Here is a 22,505-nt window from a genome sequence, read left to right as displayed (position 1 = left end):
CTTCTAGGCAGCTAGAATGAGGATCTTAAAGCCCATGCCCACAGTGACACACCTACTCCAACAAGGCCACACCTCCTAAGCATAAACAAATCACCACACTCCAAGTGCTAGCATTAAAGGTGTATGCCACCATACCCAGATTAGTGTCCTGTGTTTTTGACACTGTGTCAATGCTGCCTCAGAACACATACTTGAAAGAAATGCTATTTTTTATTTTGCAGTTTAAGTTGTAATTTCATATAAATTCTCATAAATCTTCCAGAGATTAAAGGTGTGAATTTAAAACATGGAACAAAACCAAAACAAACAAAATAAACAACAACAACAAATGCCGAGTTCAATATTTTCAGATATAGGTTACTATATTCACTATGCCTGCTGTTTGCCAGTTACCCTTGAAATTGAATTGAAGTCAATTAATAGTAATTTATGGTCCCATGTTGAGGACCAGAGCACAGAGATTCAATATGTAGAGATGACCTGATTTTTGTTTCAACCTGGAGCAAATAAAATACTCTGGAATATTATCATTGAATAGAGAAGAGAAACATGAACTTCAGAGTGTTCAGAAGACGTGCCCAATACCAGGAAAGTAATCAGAATAACTTAAAACCCAACTCAGATGAACTAGTTATTGTTCTTATTGTATTGCTCCGTTTCTATCAAATTGGTGAAATATATTAACAAAATTAATTTCAATAATAAATACATCTGTGCTCTGTAAGGTCAAATGTTTGATTTGATTTTTTTTGCATGTTTTCCCCAAGAACCCATTTTGTTCTGGAATGATTGACAGAGAAATGGAAAGATCACAAAGAGATGGGAAGGAGGGAGGATTCCACAAAAGATAGACCTCTGAATAGGAGCGTTGGGGTTTGGTTGTTGAGCAATTTCTTTCTTTAACAATACTCAGTTGTAAAGTAGGCACTGAAACTATTTCTTCACAACAGTACCTGTGGGCAAATGTGGACAGCTCTATCTCTATGCCAAGACTCTTAGAACAGAGAACATGCCCTAAACCTCTCTGTATACCCAACGTCTACAGAGGGCTTTATAGAAAGCATAGCATCTGCTCAGTGCGTCTTTTCTCTCATGTATGGTAACAATGCTGGAATGTTAAGAATCTGCAACTCAAGATTTCTAATTAGTTTGTTTAATTATTTTTTCCATAAGTTCCTATGTCAAACATCTAGACATATTTTATTGGTTTATTTATTTGTCTGTCAAATCAGGGTGATTGTTCTCATCATCCATCCAAGGACATTTGACAATATCTAGAGACATTTCTGCTGTTAAATTTTTTGGGTGGTGGTGGTAACTGATAGTGGGAAATAGTGGGTAAATCTGAAGATGTTATGAAATCCCACACTGGAATCTAAAAATGTCAGTAGTGCCAAGGTTGAGAAATACCTACATAAAAATATTACATAAGTAGTTTCTTTATTTCTACATTTCAAAATACAAGTAAAAACGTGATTTATAAAAATATAGATTAAAATACCACACCAAAGATTTTCTTAAAACAAGACCAAATCTACTGTTAGAAAGATTTTCATTTTGAGATGGACTTTCATGTAGCTCAGGCTGGCTTTGAGCTCATTACGTGATGACTAAAATGACAGGCATACATCACCATACCCATTTTTATGACTTTCTGGAGATCGAACCCATGGCTTCATGCATGTTAGGCTGCATTCTACCAACTGAGCTGTATCTAAGATGAATAATTTTTAATTGACTCATGAAGACTCTTTAAAAGTGGCAGGAAATTATGAGATTGGAGACATATATACTTAAGCAATGAATGTTTGGACCTCTATGCTATCCGAAACAATTTGCTTTACAGCTACCGTCAGGACATTCTGCAGATGAAGCACTTCAAAACCACCATTCAGACAATAGACTCTTGATTCAGACTATTCCTTTGTTTCTAAATTCACTCCATATCCACTCTTTTGACTAGCACATCAAAAGGAAATGTATATTTATTTGCAAATATTGTCATCAAAAGGAGCTGCTATTATCCATGTCTTCCAATGGCTATTCCTCTCAGATATATCTAGGTCCAGTTTCTCATACCATAACTACAGGATCATTCTTTTACCATTAAAGCATTTCCTGACTTCCATGGAAAGGTGACTGGCTTTTCCCACTATTCTCACAACCTTATTCTATCTTAAGAGAAGAAGAGGAGAAGTCTGGAGTAGTTGGTTATTCTCTGCATTTGGCCATGCATGGTCTGGTATCATCTCCAACTGATATGGTTTTATGTGTTCTGGTTTTATTTGCTTGTTTATTTTTCCCAATACATGACACTGAAATAAAACTTTCTTTAAGGGATAAGTTTTTTCTTGGAGTAAACTGAGAAAAAATATACATAAACTGCAGGAGGATCTCTCAACATACCACAAAAATGAATCCAGCTTCTATACAGAGTTAACATATCATTACTCAGACAATCACATGTTGTTTAAAGACTTTCTAAATATTTACCAAGATCTTTAACAAGTGAGAGTGCTTCCCATGATATGAAGGCTCCACCGCCATCATCCAGTGCACCCTGCCCGACGTCCCAGCTGTCCAGATGTCCACTGACCAGGACAACCTAAAATAAATAATAAAAAGAAGGAAACACTAAAACAAATGACATCAGAGAAGACACATTCAGGTATTTCAAACACTAAGATCAAAATTCTTATATTTGTCTTAGAATGTGTCTGAGACACATATTGTTTCCAGTGGGAAAATAGGCATAATAGCATCCATATAATTCCATGTTCATTTTCAGAGTGGCAAGAGTCCTCCCTCCCGATGTACCTTTCTACTAATAATATTGTAAATGTTTCTTTTATTTCCTCAGAAGAAGGGATGAGATGAGAGACATGCCCAGGCATTACAAATACATGGCTTGAGCTGAACCCAGAGCATTTCTATCTAACTATCCCAAGGCTGAGGCCTGGAAGCTTCTAGCTTCTATACAATCTAATCTTCTGAAAGTCCAGATCTTGAAGGCTTCAGTTTCCAGCCTCTGTCTGTTAACCTAGGCCTAGAATGCTTCAGCCTTCTCTGAGACTTGTTGCCAAATAAGCTCACTGTCTAGCTCTTTCTTAACTTTGGCTAGCTGGCTCAACTTAGCTGATCTGGCTCAAACTCCTCTCTAAGCTGACCAATTCCATTGGCTTCTCCTGGTTTTTGACCAAATTGGTCTGCTTGGAAAAACTGACTCTGAACTTCATAAACTGAACAGAATTGCATGAATCTGACTGAACTCAACTGCATTCAACGGAACTGCACTGAACTCAACTGACTTGTCTCTCTCTGCATTGCTTTTAAGTATCCTCTCTTTCTGTCTGTTCTCACAAGAGTTGGACATATATTGACTCTGACTCATTCTGCCAAATCTTTCTATGATTCACCACTTTGTCTGGCACTCAATTAGATGCCATCATTTGGGATTAAAGGTACAAATGGCATGTGGGTATTTCAGCCAGAGAGATAAAGGTATCTACTAACAAGGAGTCTACATCCCAACTGGATCACACAGACCTAGGTCTTCAGATTTGATCTTTGGCTGAGTAGCTACGTTTCTGGATTAAGATTCTTCTCTATCTTCCCCATTCTCTTTAAGCTAAATATTGTACACAATTTAACTATTACAACATAATATAATCTTGACTACTAAGGGCATTGGCTTGTTGCTGATTTGTCATCATTTTATGGCTTCAAGTAAAAATTACATAGAAAGGATCTCAAGACTTCAACCACATTCTCAACTGGTTATTGATTTTAGAATATACTTAATAAATGTATCAAATTAAATTCAAATGAAAACGAGAACAATAATTTTTAAATTATTGTGTTTTTTACATTATAAATTACTTTGGTATTTATAAGTAAATAAGACTTAAAACCTAGATCTAATTGAACAAAACATTTAAGAGAGATCTCTTTTTAGGACAAAAAAAGAATTTAAATAGTATTTAAAGGAACATTAGTAATTTTATTTCAGAAAACATGAAAGTGATTTCACTAGAACTGAAATAAACTTTTTCTTTCATTGGTAGGGATTGAATCCAAGGTCTCATGAGTGATAGAAAATTACTATACTGCCAAGTCATACACATAGACCATGAAAAGTGGTGCGACGTCAAGAAAGTTTTGATATGCATCACATAATATGCAAATGAGGATCAGAGAGATTATAGAGCTAGATAATGACTTTAGGAAAAATGACTTCATCAACTTAGAGTAGGCAAATTTCCTAATAGATGCAAAAAAAATAAACAATAAAGAAAAGCAGTAACTTAGACTTTACCAAGAGTCAAAAGTATCTCCTCATTCATGGACCCCTTTAAGAGAGTAAACTCGAAGGTATTTTGCTAGGAGAAAAGTCCATGTCTATACCCAATAAAGGACATACACACCTGAGTGCTGTGCAACTATCCTGGAAAACCATCTTACCTAAGCACTGTGAACATACACAGAGGCTGTGACTCAGAATTCTCACTTCTAGTTGTATGGTGTATGTAGAACTGCGTGCATGTGTGTGGGTACTCTAACCAAGACAATTTTCTTAGCTCTATGAATAGTTCTGTTCTCATCTGAAAAAGAAAATATCCAAGTCTCTGTTAAAAGTAGAATGAAGGGGTTGGGGATTTAGCTCAGTGGTAGAGCGCTTGCCTAGCAAGCGCAAGGCCCTGGGTTCGGTCCCCAGCTCCGAAGGAAAAAAAAAGTAGAATGAACAAATAGCATTCATGAGTGGAACGCCACGCAATAGTAAAAATGCAATACATAATAAACAGCATGAAGAATAAAAGAAGCCAGATACAAAATAATGCTCTGTGTATATTTCCACCTACATAAAACATAAAACCAAATAATTCAGGGAAGTGGTCTCCTGTGTCAAGGAATATGAGAAAATGGAAGGAGGTATGAGGGGAGCTTCTGTGGAGCTATCCTGCTGCTTCTGATGTGGGTGCTGATAATGCAGGTGTGTTCAGCTCACACAGTTAGCATGTGTGAACTCTCCGTGACAACATTGAACTCAACAACATTTTTAGAAATTAATGTACAGCAAACTGTCAGAGAACAAAAGCTGAACCAATATTCTTCATTACTTTGGGGAGAGGATTTGTGGCCGATAATATCACTGTGACCTCTGCACTGCCTATTCACTGAGCAGCTGAAAGATCTCCTGATGACTTACAGGCGACCCAGCCTACTATGACTTCATTGTAGTCACAAGTAGGGATAATGCTCCAGACTAATAAATTGCCATATAATGAATCCAAATGAATCGTTTCTAAGGGGGAACAGAAAACAATAATAACAACAATGATGATGATGATGATCGTGTGTCATAGCAGAGTCTTCTGACTTAGAAAGTAGTGTCTCTAGAGAAGTCAGAGTGAGATCTGTCAACATCCTCACAGCCTAGGACCATTGTTCTATCAAGACTGTCTCAGACTAAAATGTCAGAATATGTTTTAATTAATGTTTTCATAGTTCATTCAGGACTACCCACATCACGGCAGCCATCATTTTATATTTCTGACTTCTTCTACAATCACTGATGTCATTTATAACTATATTTCTTTGTGTCTCTTATAAGCTTCCACTCCCCAGATAGCAATTGCTACTTATAATAGCAGTTATGACATGAAGGAAGGTTTAGAGTAGTAAAAATCTAAATTATGAAATATATGCTCTGATTTTTGGCACCATGCTATAGAAGGAAAAAAAACCATATCATTTAGATTGTGAGGGTTTGAAACATTTTTCAAATCATAATGTTGGGGCTCACAATATAATGATTATAAATTCAGTATTTATTTTAACAGGAGCAACAAAATTTTAAAGAAATTTTAAAAGAAAAATTGAAATTTTCTTATGGTTAATGCTTCTGCATATGTGTAGAAAACAGCAGTGAAAAATTAATTCAAAATAGTATCAGACCAGTCTCTACTGCAGCCTAGAAGACATCCAGAAAAATATACAAATCAAGGGCAGCTGAGAACCTGCCCTTGGTCGGGGTTAGGCACTAATAAGCATTAACTGTAATAAAGGTGCATCTGACTTAAGCAAGCAAAACAGAAACAGATGACACAGAGAAGCAGTAAAGTCAAGATTCACAAAATTTAGCACCCGGTAAAGAGGAATATCATCCCTTCATCCTAATTCCCTAGAGCCTAAACAGTACTCACAGCCAAGAAAGCAAAATTGAGTTATCCAGTCCCCCTCTGGGTTGCCACCTAGGAGTCAGGCAGAGCTCTGACCAGTTCCTCCTCTCAAGTGGACTTTCCATTACCTTTTCTTCTAAAGTCAGTAAACAATAAGAGAACTGAAAAAAAGCCAACAAAGAGCCAGAGCAGCCATGAGAAGACAGGAGGAAGGAGAAAGGGAAGCCTAGTGCTCTGAATGTGAGGTGTGTGTTCTCTGTGAAGCATACATTTGCATATCTCTAGTAACTATTAGAAGCTTGGGGCTGAGGAGTGAGGGAAAGTGCTCAGCAGGAGGAAACTGGATATAGAAAGGAAACTGGTGGTCTAGAGAATGAGACTGGTAGAGTGTAACCCCTGCCAGGCTAGTGTGGCTTGAAAAGGATAGAATTAAGGAAAGCAGAACACACAAATGTGTTCCCTCCTCTGTTATTGAGATGTCCTCAGACTCTAGATCCAAGTGGATTTGCCTGATTAAGAAATAAATAAGAAAACACATGGCAGAACGAGAAGGAGAGGATAGTCTGGGAAGCTGTGTATTTTTATGAAAATGTTCTAATGTGATTCACCAGCGGAAAAAAAATCTTAATTTCTGTCAACAATTTTATTGAGTTCTTACTATGTACTAGAGACACAGAAATAAGTAAATATTCTGAGAGAATTGCATTCTGGTGGAGGAGACAAAAACAAAGTAAATAAATATAACGTAAATGTAGTGTTTTATGGTATAAAGATAAATCTGGGCATGATGTCACATATCTGTGATCTCAAATCCAGGAGGCTGAGGCAGGTCGATCACCAGTGTTAATTTAGTTAGATTACATAGCAAGTCTATGTTACAAAAGAATAAAGAGAGGAAGAGGTGGAGACAGGGGGATAGGGAGAGAGCAGAGAAAACAGAAAGGACACTGGCAGAGATTGGAAGTTCTCTCCCTAGGGAGATGGTATTTGAATATGGAGACCTAACATTCTAAGCAGCAGAAGCTCTGAATGGAAACAAGAAGAGCACATTTAAAGACTGATAGGAATCTGGTGACTTAAGTATAGCAAAAGTAGTTGCTGGAAAGATGTAGAGGCTATGGGAGCTACACAAGCATACAAGTCACAGAGTAGAATTCCACTCTACTGATGAGGGACATGTGGGGCTCACAGCATCCTGTTTATGTGCACAAGTCACTACTAGTGGGTAAACTGTAAAGAATTCAGAGTGAAAGAGGAGGGGAAACAGGACTATTTGCCAAAATTAATTCATCCAAAATCAGTTTATGAGGAAAACCAACCAGCCATAGGAACAGGTTGTCCCCTCCCTACCTAAGAAAAAGCAAAATAATCCATAAAACAACTTTCTGAAAAGCACAACGTTAATTTGATCAAGAGGGCTACATCTCAGGGGATAGTGTAGACCCCCAAGAAGAAATGAGATAGCACTGTTGGCCTTGAGCAGGGAAATCAGGAAAGCTGCAAAGTGGGAGCAATGGAAATGCCAAGCAATGTGTATGAATGGGGTCAGCACAGGCACTTAGAATCCCTGAAACTCAATGTCTTAATTACTGTTTTATTGCTATGAAGAGACTCCATGGCTATGGTAACTCTTATAGAGAAAACCATTTAATCGAAACTGGCTTACAGTTTCAGAGGTTCAGTCCATTATCAGCATGGTGGGAAGCATGAGGACACACAGGCGGGCGTGGTCCTCGGAAGGAGTTAGGTTTTCAACATTTGGATCTGCGAGCAGTTGGAAGCCCCAGCCTGCGGCTTCTGAAACCTCAAAACACACCCCTGGTGACACACTTCCTCAGACAAGGCCACAATCCTTTCAAATACTACCACTGGGGCCATTCTTATTCAAACTATCAAAATCAGGTAGTTTTCTAAATCTTTCCCACAGGCCTCCACTCAATGACGCCAAGAAAGACTAGGGATAGGGCAGGGGTAAAGGCTGTAGTGGTACGGGGATCTGGATGCTGCTGGAAGCAGCCCGTAAACATACTTCCAAGACTCTTTGTGTGAAGTAGAAGACAGTCCTTCCTGCACAGGTCAGGGGCTATAGACAGGGTCATTGAAACTACTGTGTTCCCTGTCTCTCTCCATGAGAGACAACACCCATAGCAAAGTCTTCACATCCAGGGTACCACAAGGACAGGTTGCAGAGACTTAGTTCTACGGTATAGAAAGGCAGAGTATGGGTAGCCCAGGATAGAAATACTAAGAAACATCACTCTTGAGGTCAGATACCAGGACCTGGTTAGGACTAGGGAAGAAAAGAACAGGAAACCAAGAAACTATGCTTTCCAGACCAGAATCTTGAGCCTGAGTCACTGGCAGACTGAACACCATTCATCTGGGGAAAGATATAAGCAGATAGGCACGTGGTAAGGTCCAGACATGCAAAACTTCTTAGAGCCAAGGGCGAGGTGAGACCCTGGGCCAGGAACCCGGACCCAAAAACAAAAACAGAAGAGTTTTAGCTTGCAAAAATGTGAACATCGAGGTTAAGAACAGAATCGATATTCAAACCTAGCTGTACACTGAGTAGATCTATCCAACTCTCTTCCTACTAATGGCTACTGAAGAGAGGCCATATTATGTGTTGAGTGTAACAATATTAGTGGTAGGGTCTCCTGGCCTCCTACACATGATATCTAGTATATGGTAGGAATGGTGAACTACAAAGTAGGCAAAAAATATGACCTGTTGTTACAGAATATAGTATTCAGCAGGGCCAGACAGAAATATTGTTGGGACATTTAAGCTATTAGATGAGGATTGCTTTAAAAATAAGTAAAATGTTTGTAGATCTAATGAAAAGATGGGGAGTTTCATTAGAAATGCCAAGACTACAAGACTGAACTATATATGCTAAAAATATAGCATATTTATAGATGACCTAATATTTATATTTGCATGTAAATAATGTAAACTTTCATTAGCTTTATAGCTTTAGCAGAGTGTAAAAGATATTTTAAAAACAAGGTACGATATGGTTAGACTTCAATCAATGTCAACTAGTGAAATTGGAATCACCACAGGAATGTCTTTCTGAGGATTTTCAGAGATGTTTAACTGGGGAGAGAAGCCCCAGCCTGAATGTGGGCAGCATCTCATATGGAATAAAACCAGAAAAAAGGAAAAGAACAGAAAAGCCCTTCCATTCTCCTATCCCTACTTCCTGGTCAGTACCATTGACCAATCTGCCCCTGCCATCCCCATCCACACCAGGATAGACTCAACCCCTCTAACTTGTGAGCCAATTAAAACCCTCTTCTTTTAACCTGATTCTTGTCAGGTATATGGTCACAGAAAAAAGAAAAGAGTTGGTACAAAAGTTGGTACCAGAGTCAGGGTTATTGTTATGCCAACCTGACCAAGTGGATTGCAAATATATGGAACATGGAACTGGTTTATGGGGAAACTTTAGAAAAGTTCAGATCTATTGGACACACAATATCTAGAATATTATCTATAAATTTTTAATGACTCATTCTGATGGGAATGTTGAACACCAGAATGAAAAAAATACATGTAAAGAGAAGCTAGATCTCAGGAGGTTCCATCCATGTGGACTAAACATTGTATCAGGAAAGGTTGAGAGGCTATTCACGTTATTCTGTGACAAAGAACCTGACTGCTTTCTGCTAGGTTCTGAGATCCTGAGTGAGGTTTACATGAAAAAATACATACTAATTTATTTGGTGGGGAAAGTTCATGACAGCATGCATCCAGGCTGTGGCTTGTTACTGCTCACTGATCCTAGTATGATCCATGGCTAGAGAGAATACAAAGAAAAGAGAAATATGCTGTTTGGTGATAAAGGAGTAAGTGACCTTAAAGTTGCAGACAATCACAGAGAACAGCTGTCACTGTAGCTACCAGCGATAGGCTACTCCCATGACAGCAGTTATCCCCCATTTTACAAATACATTGCCCAGACAGATCAGAAGCACACCAGGCCTGTTTGCTTTTGGCTCTTGGGGTTTATTTGCGGATTCCCCTTCATGCCCCTAGGTTAGCTTTGTGACATGTATTTTAAAGTATCCAGGAGTCTCAGGACGACAAAATTGGATGGCTGACATATTTCCAGTCTCATGGAATCCTTAATTTTACAGCAAGAACAATAATTGTCTGAAAAATAGGATCTATGAAAATGAGGAAGAGAACCCACACACAGGTGCTGCTGCTGTTATGCTCCTCTGGCTGCTCCTCAGTGGATGACGTGAAATTCACTTTTGGTTTCTTTTCTTTAATACAGAACGTTTTACTTGACAGCAAAACTGAATCTGCCTCACCATGCCTAAACACGAAGTTTAATGAGGACTTTTAGCATTAATTGATATGGACAAGTTAGTAGTCTCTAAAGAGCATTTTCTTATCCATTAGACAAATCTATCTGTGAAGCCTTTTGTGAGAGTTAAATTTTATGATTTATCCCTACCACTATGCCTGACACAAATATGAACTGCTTAAATGCTTGCCATTGATTTTGCCCCAGTTATGTATCAAGATGGCCTTGAAAATTGTATGCGGTTCTCTCTTGGAAAGATTTCCTTGGGATTTTGTAGACTAAGCAAAGATTCCTACAGATTGCTTCACCAGGCAGTAGTTCTATGTAGCAGTCTATGTGCTGCCACTCTCCAGTAGAGAGACTATCAATCACAAGCACATGTTATTTAGAAATGTGACAAATATTTTTAAAATGTTTGCTGAGCCCAATTTTACACAGCATGAACTTATTCCATTTGGAAACACATATGTGCCTTAAGAGAGCTGTATTACATTCTTATTTGCATAATGTATTGCAAAGGGTGAAAAGTTATAGCTAAAGCAATCGAAAACACATAGCCATATTTCAGGATTCCTAGACTTACTAAGGAACTAGGAAGCACTAGGTTCAAGTCGAAGTCTCCACCACGTACCTGGGGTTCATTTCTTCTGGTCTTGATAGTGCCAATTTCAAGCAATTGCAATAACAGAGCTGATGATACTAGGTATGGCATGGCTGTCTCTCTAGTTGGGCTTGACTACAGGGAGAAAACAACAACACTCTGACGTGGTTCATGGAGAAATGAGATACATAAGCTGACAGTAAAAGCATTTCCTGTTACCACATCTTAGCACCTTTTGGATGGAGACATTGCTAAGAGTAAAGAGGTAGAGAGTGGAAGAGAAAGGGGAATGTTAATTTTTGTTGTCAATGTAGACATTTGTGTTGCTAAACTTTTTAAAGATCAGGAAGAAGATGCCATGGCCAACTTATTTGTTTTAATCTAAGATCTAATCATGTATTATTTAAGATATGTTCCTTCAGCAAACTGAAATAAGTCAGGACATATCATCATGCTGTCTTTGAACTCTTTTTTTTTCCCAGAGTGAAGATCATAACCTTTAGAGGAAGACAGGCCAGAATATGATCTTTCCTTCTGCCATTGACCGAGGACTTCCAGGCAGCCCTTGAGCTGTTGGAGCTCCCATTTCAATGTATCAAAATGAAGAGCTTAATATCTGTCTCTAGTGCTACCACAACAGCCATTGCTCAGTGCGCCTCTTTGAACAAGAGGTATGTTCCATTTGTCTAGTTTTATAATCTTCTTGAGATTTAACCTGTTTTCTTATTAATTGAATGCCTGCTAAACAGGTAAGTTGTGTGTGGTTATTGATATGGCTTTGTCTGATAACAATTCTGAAGCAGTTGGAGGACAAGGAATAAATGGGTGAAGGGAGCTAGGACAAGACCATACTAGGAATAGTTTGAAAATTCAAAGCCTGGTATTTCCAAGTCAGACAGACATCAACTGGGAAGAGGAGACAACTGTGCTTTTCCCAACAGCATTCAGCTGAGAAATTCCAAACTCCTTCATGGAAAATAGCTTTGTCTTTCCTTCACACACCTACACCCTCATAGGCTTATAATACAGTGAAGTGAACTGTTTAGTAGTAAAGTATGATTCAGAAAAAAACAACATTTATATTTGTGGTCAGTGCACATTTAAAATCCATTCCCCAGTACCCAGATTCCATGAAGATGGATCTGGACTCTCAGAAGTGGGGACAATGCTGAAAGCACAAGGGAAACAACCACTTCTGCTCACATTCCTGGTCCAAGAATAACCACTCTGGAGCCTTCTGGACACAGGAAGCAAGGAGAAGTCAGGGACAGGTTCCTTCCCGTTACCTTCAACGCTGGGAACTGAAAGCCAAGCTCCAGGAATGCTGATACAACCGAGAGCAGAGGTAAGAGCACCACTTCGGTTCTGACGGACCCACCTGAAGCCCTCAGGACACAGGGACCCAGGAACAGTCTGGGAAGGATCCTTCTGGTTTCTGCCTGTGCCCAGAGCTGACCCAGTCCCACAGTTCTCTGTACCCAGTTTCCATGGGGGAGAGAGCTGAACTTTCAGAAGTGCTGGCAATCCTGAGAGCACAGCGAAGACCACCACTTCTGCTCACATTCCTGGTCCAAGAGGAATGCACCTGGAGCCTTCTGGACACAAGAACATAGGAGCAGTCAGGGACAGGATACTTCTGGTTTCCGCCTGCACCCCAGAGCTGACCCTGTGACAAAGTTCTCTGTATCCACAGCCCTCTGAGAGACAGCCAGTCTCCAGGAGTCCCGAAACACAGGCTTGCAGGAGGGTTGAGCCACTGTCAGAGACAGCAAAAAGAGCTAACATCAGAGATAACCAGATCACTAGAGGCAAGCCCCGGAACCTAAGCAACAGAAACCAAGACTACATGGCATCATCAGAGCCCAGTTCTCCACCAAAACAAATACTAAATACCCCAACACAATGGAAAAGCAAGATTTGCATTTCAAATCACCTCTGATGAAGATGATAGAGGACTTTAAGAAGGGCATAAATAACTCGATTAAAGAAATATAGGATAACACAGGTAAATGAGTAGAAGCTCTTAAAGAGGAAACACAAAAATCTCTTAAAGAATTACAGAAAACCACAACCAAACAGGTGAAGGAATTGAATGACCCAGGACCTAAAAATGGAAATAGGAACAATAAAAAAATCACAAAAGGAAACAACCCTGGAGATAGAAAACCTAGGAAAGAGATCAGGTGTCATAGATGCAAGCATCACCAACAGAATACAAGAGATAAGAGAGAGAATCTCAGGGGCAGAAGATACCATAGAAAATATTGACACAACTGTCAAAGATAATGCAAAACACAAAAAGCCCCTAACCCAAAACATCCAGGAAATCCAGGACACAAAGAGAAGATTACACCTAAGAATAGTAGGTATAAAGGGAGTGAAGAGTCCAAACTTAAAGAGCCAGTAACTATCTTGAACAAAATTATAGAAGAAAACTTGCCTAACCTCAGGAAAGAGATGCCCATAAACATACAAGAAGCCTGCAGAACTCCAAATAGATTGGACCAGAAAAGAAATTCCTCTTGTCATATAATAGTCAAAACACCAAATGCACAAAACAAAGGAAGAATATTAAAAGCAGTAAGGGAAAAAGGTCAAGTAATATATGAAGGCAGACTTATCAGAATTGCACCAAACTTCTCAACAGAGACTATGAAAGCTATAAGATCCTGGACAGATGTCATATAGACCCTAAGAGAACACAAATGCCAGCACAGGCTACTATATTCAGCAAAACTCTCAACATACAGGGAGAAACCAAGATATTTCATGACACAACCAAATTTACACAATATCTTTCTACAAATCTAGCCCTACAAAGGATAATAAATGGAAAACTCCAACACAAGGAGGAAAACTACACCCTAGAAAAAGCAAGAAAGTAACCTCCTTGCAACGAAACCAAAAGGAGACACATAAACATAATTCCACCTCTACCAACAAAAATAACAGTAAACAACAAACACTATTCCTTAATATCACTTAACATCAGTTGACGCAATTCCCCAATAAAAAGACATAGACTAACAGACTGGATACATGAAGTGGACCCAGCATTTTGCTGCATACAGTAAACACTCCTAAGTATCAAAGACAGACACTACTTCAGAGTAAAAGGCTAGAAAACAATTTTCCTAGCAAATGGTCCCAAGAAACAAGCTGGAGAAGCCATTCTAACATCAAAAAGAAAAAATGAACTTTCAACCAAAAGTTATCCAGAAAGATAAGGTAGGACATTTCATATTCATCAAAGGAAAAATCCACCAAGATGAAATCTCAATCCTGACTATGTGTGCTCCAAATGCAAGGACACCTACATTCATAAAAGAAACCTTATTAAAGCTCAAAGCATACATTGCATCTAACACAATAATAGTGAGAGACTTCAGCACCCCACTCTTAGCAATGAGCAGACCATGGAAACAGAAACTGAACAGAGACAATGTGAAACTAACAGAAGTTATGAACCAGATGGATTTAACAGATATCTATAGAATATTTCATCCTAAAACAAAAGAAAATACCTTTTTCTCAGGACCTCATGGTATTTTCTCCAAAATTGACCATATAATTGATCATAAAACATGCCTCAACAGATACAAGAAGATTGAAATAATCCCATGCATCTTATTGGATCACCATGAAATAAGGCTGGTCTTCAATAGCAACAGAAGGACCGAAAGCCCGCATACACATGGAAGCTGAATAATGCTCTACTCAATGATAACTTTGTCAAGGAAGAAATAAAGAAAGAAATTGAAGACTTTTTAGAATTTAATGAAAATGAAGATACAACATATCCACTCTTATTGGACACAATGGATGCAGTCTAAAGAGAAAAACTCATAGCTCTGAGTGCCTCCAAAAAGAAACTGGAGAGAGCATACACAAGCAGCTTGATAGCATACCTAAAAGCTCTAGCACAAAAAAGAAGCAAATACACCCAAGAGGAATAGAAGGCAAGAAATAAACAAACTCAAGGCTGAAGTCAATCAAGGAGAAATAAAAAGAACTATATGAAGAATCGACAAAACCAGCAGCTGGTTCTTTGAGAAAAATCAGCAAGATAGAGAAACTCTTAGCCAGACTAACCAGAGGGCATAGAGAGAGTATCCAAATTAACAAAATCAGAAATGAAAAGGGAGATATAACAAAAGAATCTGAGGAAATTAAAAAACTCATCAGATCCTATTACACAAGCTTATACTCAACAAAACTGGAAAATCTGTATGAAATGGACAATTTTCTAGATAGATAGCAGGTACCAAAGTTAAATCAAGATCAGATAAACCATCTAAGCAGGTCCATAACTCTTAAAGAAATAGAAGCAGTTATTAAAAGTCTTCCAACCAAAAAAAACTCAGGACCAGATGGGTTTAGTGCAGAATTCTAGCAGACCTTCATAGAAGACCTAATACCAATACTGTCCAAACTATTCCACAAAATAGAAACAGAAGGAACACTACTCAATTCCTTCTATGAAGCCACAATTACACTTATACCTAAACCATACAACAATCCCACAAAGAAAGAGAACTTCAGACTAATTTTCCTTATAGACATCAATAAAATTCTAGAAAACAGAATCCAAGGACACATCAAAATGATCATCCATCATGATCAAGTAGGCTTCATCCCAGGGATGCAGGGATGGCTCAATATATGGAAATCCATCAACACAATCCACTATATAAACAAACTTAAAGAAAAACCACATGATCATCTCATTAGATGCCTAAACAGTATTTGCCCCACCTGTGGACCCAGCCCATATACATACATCCACCAAACCCAGACAATATTGCTGATGCCAAGAAGTACATGCTGACAGGAGCCTGATATAGCTGTCTTTTGAGAGGCTCTGCCAGAGCATGACAAATACTAAGGCAAATGCTAGCAGTCAACCATTGAACTGAGAAGGGGGTCATCATTGGAGAGTTAGAGAAAGGATTGAAGGAACTGATGAAGTTTGCTACCCCATAAGAATAACAATGCCAACCAACTAGAGGTCCCAGGGACCATTCAAAGAGTACACATGGACAAACCCATGGCTCCAGCTTCAAATATAGCATAGGATGACCTTGTGGGGCACCAATGGGAGGAGATGCCCTTGGTCCTGCCAAGGCTGGATCCCCCAGTGTAGGAGAATGTCAGGGAGGGGAGGCAGCAAAGTTTGGATGGATGGGTGGGGTACACCCTCATAGAAGAAGGGAGAGATGGTATGGGATAAGGGGTTTATGGACGGAAAACCAGGAAAGGGGATAACATTTGGATTGTAAATAAAAAATATCCAATTAAAAAAGTAAATCCCAGTTCCCATTATTCCTCCAACCTTTACAATTTAAATGACATAAACCTATTAAAAATATTATTTTCAACTACTGTGCAATGAAACTTCCTTTATCTCATTGGACAGAATAAACATGGGTATATTTTAAAAAGATTAACTTTTACTATCTGCAAAGGTCAGAACTACTCAGAAGTATGAACAAAAAATTAAAAGCAGAAATAAAACATGTTTTACATTTTTATTTTTACACTCCAGATTTTATTCCCCCCAGGTCTACCCCGTGAGAGTTCCACATCCCATACCACCTCCCTGAGCCCTGTACTCCCTCCTCCTGCTCCCCCTGTCTCTTCAAGGATATCCCCACCCCACCCACCCCACCAGACCTCTCTAAAATTCCTGGGGCCTCAAGTCTCTTGAGGGTTAGGTGCATCTTCTCTGACTGAAGCCAGACCCAGAAGTCCTCTGCTGTATATGTGTTAGAGGCGTCATCTCAGCAAGTGGATGCTGCCTGGTTGGTGATCCAGTGTCTAAGAGATCTCAGGGGTCCAGGTTAATTAAGACTACTGGTCCTTCTACAGGGCTGCCCTCGTCAGCTTCCTCCAGCTTTTCCCTAATTCAACCAGAGGGGTCAGCAGCTTCTATTCATTGGTTGGGTACAGATGTCTGCATCTGACTCCTTCAGCTGCTTATTGGGTCTTTTGGAGAGCAGTCATGGTAGGTCCCTTTTTGTGAAGGCCCCATAGCTTCAGTAATGGTGTCAGGCCTTGGGGCCTCCCCTTGAGCTGGATCCCACTTTGGGCCTGTCAATAGGTTTTCTTTTCCTCAGGTTCTTCTTCATTTCCATCCCTGCATTTCTTTCAGATAGGAAGATTTATGGGCCAGCATTTTGGCTGTGACAAGATGAAATGTGAGCAATGACAGCAGCAAAAACACTGTGTTTCAGTCAAAAGTGAAAGTATTGTTTCACGAGAGCAGATTATTTTACAAGTGGAAATGCTTCCAACTTCAGATCTAACTTGAGAAAGGTATTAATCTGAATATAAGTACAAAACCTTCATCCTGATGGGCATTCAGAAGAGGCTTAATCAAACCTTTTATGGGATGAAACATTCTGATTAAATCAATTTCCTGATTAGATAGATCAGATTTTTAAGATAGAGTTGCCAATCTTTCTTACAAATATCATCTAAGATCAATGAAACAGTGTGGATGGTTAGCCCAATGTGCATCTGTGTACAAAATAGCTAAATGTGTTACAAATGTTGTAATCCTGCTTCTTTTCTTGGGGGGGGGGATGTCACTAAAAATAGCAGATGTAAAATCTGTCCCCATTTGTTTAAAATACTCTCATTCTATATACAATAACATGGCAAAGAAGCTCTCCATGAGCAACATAATAAAAGGTACCAGGATGCAGAGTGAGTCCCTTACCCTGAGAAGGAAGGGGAGTTTATACCTTTAGGCAGTATCTAAAGAATTTGGGGTAATTTCCACTATCTGAACCACTTGAAGAAGTCAGAGAAGAGTAAATATGTGAACACTGTAACCTTTCAAAAGTACAACTATTTAAAAAGAGCACACTGGCAGTGTTCAAACAGTCTAAAACAATGAGCAACCTGACATTTTTCAAACAAATATTTTAAAACTCATGTCCACATGTGTGCAGGAAATTAGTGCCATTTGTTCAACAATAATAGACTTGATTCGTTTTCAGTCTCATATAGTGGATTATATTTTCTGATTTCATTAAACCTTCGAAAGGTTACAGCTGGTTGACATATGAAAAGCTTTACACCTCGAAGAGAGAGAATTACAGCAGGCCCTTGGTTACACAATTACTCCCGAGAAGAAGCAGAAGAGCAGAGAACTGTATTTCCTCCCCCTCACTGATAATATATTCAAGTTTTATTATGCCAAATGACAAAAACCAACATAAGGTTGAGCGTAGCAGGTTCCCCTTGGAGCTGAGCTCTGAGTGTGCCAGAGGAGGAGTCCTTTGCAGTGAGTTCTGGAGACTTGAATCTGCAAGCCAAATCTATAAAATGTAAAGGCAGCAGGAACCTCAGTGAGATCACATGTGCACTCTTGGCTGGCAAACATGGGATATGCTTACCAAGACACAACTCTGGATTCAGCTAAACAATATTAAAGGTCATTCTGTCGTTCCCTTTTTCAGATGGCTAAAAACAACTAACCCCCAGACAAACAACCAACTGACCAAACAAGCAGACGAACAAAGCAAGATCTTCCAAGTAGTTTATTGGGAGTGACAGAAAGGCTGTGTGACTCTAGAGAGATTAAAGTCAGACTTTACATATTCTTATCAGCCTACTTGTATCAGGAAATAATGGTTTGCCCACTAGGAAACACATCCTGACCCACTAGGAAACACATCCTGACCCACTAGGAAACACATCCTGACCCACTAGGAAACACATCCTGACCCACTAGGAAACACATCCTGACCCACTAGGAAACACATCCTGACCCACTAGGAAACACATCCTGACCCACTAGGAAACACATCCTGACCCACTAGGAAACACATCCTGACCCACTAGGAAACACATCCTGACCCACTAGGAAACACATCCTGACCCACTAGGAAACAAACACATCCTGACCCACTAGGAAACAAACACATCCTGACCCACTAGGAAACACATCCTGACCCACTAGGAAACAAACACATCCTGACCCACTAGGAAACAAACACATCCTGACCCACTAGGAAACACATCCTGACCCACTAGGAAACACATCCTGACCCACTAGGAAACACATCCTGACCCACTAGGAAACATCCTGACCCACTAGGAAACACATCCTGACCCACTAGGAAACACATCCTGACCCACTAGGAAACACATCCTGACCCACTAGGAAACACATCCTGACCCACTAGGAAACAAACACATCCTGACCCACTAGGAAACACATCCTGACCCACTAGGAAACACATCCTGACCCACTAGGAAACAAACACATCCTGACCCACTAGGAAACACATCCTGACCCACTAGGAAACACATCCTGACCCACTAGGAAACACATCCTGACCCACTAGGAAACACATCCTGACCCACTAGGAAACACATCCTGACCCACTAGGAAACACATCCTGACCCACTAGGAAACACATCCTGACCCACTAGGAAACAAACACATCCTGACCCACTAGGAAACACATCCTGACCCACTAGGAAACACATCCTGACCCACTAGGAAACACATCCTGACCCACTAGGAAACACATCCTGACCCACTAGGAAACACATCCTGACCCACTAGGAAACACATCCTGACCCACTAGGAAACACATCCTGACCCACTAGGAAACAAACACATCCTGACCCACTAGGAAACAAACACATCCTGACCCACTAGGAAACACATCCTGACCCACTAGGAAACACATCCTGACCCACTAGGAAACACATCCTGACCCACTAGGAAACACATCCTGACCCACTAGGAAACAAACACATCCTGACCCACTAGGAAACACATCCTGACCCACTAGGAAACACATCCTGACCCACTAGGAAACACATCCTGACCCACTAGGAAACACATCCTGACCCACTAGGAAACACATCCTGACCCACTAGGAAACACATCCTGACCCACTAGGAAACACATCCTGACCCACTAGGAAACACATCCTGACCCACTAGGAAACACATCCTGACCCACTAGGAAACACATCCTGACCCACTAGGAAACACATCCTGACCCACTAGGAAACACATCCTGACCCACTAGGAAACAAACACATCCTGACCCACTAGGAAACACATCCTGACCCACTAGGAAACACATCCTGACCCACTAGGAAACACATCCTGACCCACTAGGAAACACATCCTGACCCACTAGGAAACACATCCTGACCCACTAGGAAACACATCCTGACCCACTAGGAAACAAACACATCCTGACCCACTAGGAAACACATCCTGACCCACTAGGAAACACATCCTGACCCACTAGGAAACACATCCTGACCCACTAGGAAACACATCCTGACCCACTAGGAAACACATCCTGACCCACTAGGAAACACATCCTGACCCACTAGGAAACAAACACATCCTGACCCACTAGGAAACAAACACATCCTGACCCACTAGGAAACACATCCTGACCCACTAGGAAACACATCCTGACCCACTAGGAAACACATCCTGACCCACTAGGAAACAAACACATCCTGACCCACTAGGAAACAAACACATCCTGACCCACTAGGAAACACATCCTGACCCACTAGGAAACACATCCTGACCCACTAGGAAACACATCCTGACCCACTAGGAAACACATCCTGACCCACTAGGAAACACATCCTGACCCACTAGGAAACACATCCTGACCCACTAGGAAACACATCCTGACCCACTAGGAAACACATCCTGACCCACTAGGAAACACATCCTGACCCACTAGGAAACACATCCTGACCGATGCAGGCTTTAGTAGAGCTTCCATCATCATCAAAGTGATTTCTCCAAGAGGAGCTTTAACAGATACTAAGACACAAAACCTTCCCTCCTGAGAGGAATAGTGACACAAATGTCGCTGTGAAGACACTGTCAAGTCTTGTGTGATAACACAATTTCTGAAATTGAGTCTCGTGCAATAGAGGTTAAAGTGTCTGTGCCTGTGTCCCTTTCCGAAGAGCGCCCTTCCTTTTTGAGTTGTGTTCCTCTTCTGCCTCTTACATGTTTATATTCTTTCCCTTTTGAAATGGAAGCTTCTGTGTCCTTAATGACTTTGTTCTCAGAAGAAGCAAGAGGACCAGGCTGCTACTCTCTTACTGCAAGGCATTAAGTACGATACTTCACTTCCTGGTGCCTTCATTCTGTATCTATGCAAAGATAACAAGCATTCTGAGAGTATTAGTTGTCATGGCAGTTGAATAGCTACAAAAATGATGACAAGGCCTGACACGGAGTGGCCAATTATAAATGATTTGCACTCATTTATTATTGCAGTCATGGCTGTATGCTGTAGAGATCCTACCTTGATAGAGAGAGGGGGAAACCTTTCAAATTTTTGATAATTTGCCTCCAGGCTCTTCATCTTTTCTAATTAAAATTCCACCCTGGAACTAGCTCTTCCTCAGTGCAGAAGTGCTGGAGGGCTTTCTGAGTGAAAGTCTGCATACATCTGAAAGGCTAGTCGCAGATTTCAGCTATCATTCAAACCACTGGACCAGAGGGAACCCTCCAGAAAGTTAGGTCCACAGTAAATGATGTACCTACATTCTCCCAGATAGAGTTCAGTGGGGTTACCCAGAAGTACACCAAAGGAATTCTTGATTTTCATTCACATTAAGATTACATTAAAAGTCACTTTATGAAGCAGAAGGGACAGGTATTCAACTGGTATCAAGTGTAGCTGCACAAATTCAGGTTGCTAGGTTCTGCTCCAGACCTACTAAATCAGAATGTGATCATGGGTCCTAGGAGGCTACATTTCTGCAAGCGTCTAGATACCTGCTCTATCACTAGGACTACTCCAGGAAGCTCAGCTCAGATAATAGGGGTGATCCCCAAACCTATGCTGTTAATGATGGAACTTTCTGGTTTGATGACAGAACTGTAGGCTCCTTAATCCTATTCATCTCTTTTACACCCAAGGGTCCATTTCTTCATTTGCTTTGCATACTTGTACTCAGCCTCAGTAAGCAAATATAACCCTGCAAATCACAGTGGGATCAAAGCGCCTCTGGGCAGAAGCAGATACCCCAAGAACTTGGTTCTAAGAATGATGTCTCTACAGAATCCTTCCTTAGTGGATCACCTAGCAAGATTATCCAGTTTCCAATTAGGGGATCACCATTGGGCCTTCAGCAAAGCCTCTAAGCATCCCAGTAACTTTAGAGCCTGGTTTAAGAAGCCAGGCTAACTGAACATGGCAGACAGTTTGCTGGAAATAGTTCACCTGGAAAATCAGCTTTAACAGTCCGTACACAGACATGCTATTCAAGTTCTGCTGATGAGAGAATCCAAACTGTTTCTATAAATTATAAATCAATCTATATCTCCCTCAGTGATTCAGATGTGGTGAACAAGCTAATATTCACTAGAGAAAAGTGAGGGGGGCAAG

At 40.2% G+C, this 22,505-nt stretch overlaps 1 protein-coding gene across 3 annotated transcripts in view; it reads right to left on the bottom strand.

Moving 5' to 3' along the window:
• Cpq (carboxypeptidase Q) overlaps positions 1-22,505 on the bottom strand; it is a 570,217-nt gene that overhangs the window by 296,826 nt on the left and 250,886 nt on the right. For all 3 annotated transcript variants that reach the window (XM_008765417.4, XM_039079808.2, NM_031640.1), the window contains 1 exon segment: positions 2,494-2,605. In XM_008765417.4, coding sequence (XP_008763639.1) covers positions 2,494-2,605 — 112 coding nt within the window.

This window comes from Rattus norvegicus, chromosome 7 (assembly GCF_036323735.1).
Source record: "Rattus norvegicus strain BN/NHsdMcwi chromosome 7, GRCr8, whole genome shotgun sequence".
Classification (NCBI taxonomy): domain Eukaryota; kingdom Metazoa; phylum Chordata; class Mammalia; order Rodentia; family Muridae; genus Rattus; species Rattus norvegicus.
The sequence above is the reverse complement of the archived record's forward strand: the minus strand, read 5'-3'. Positions and strand labels throughout refer to the sequence as shown.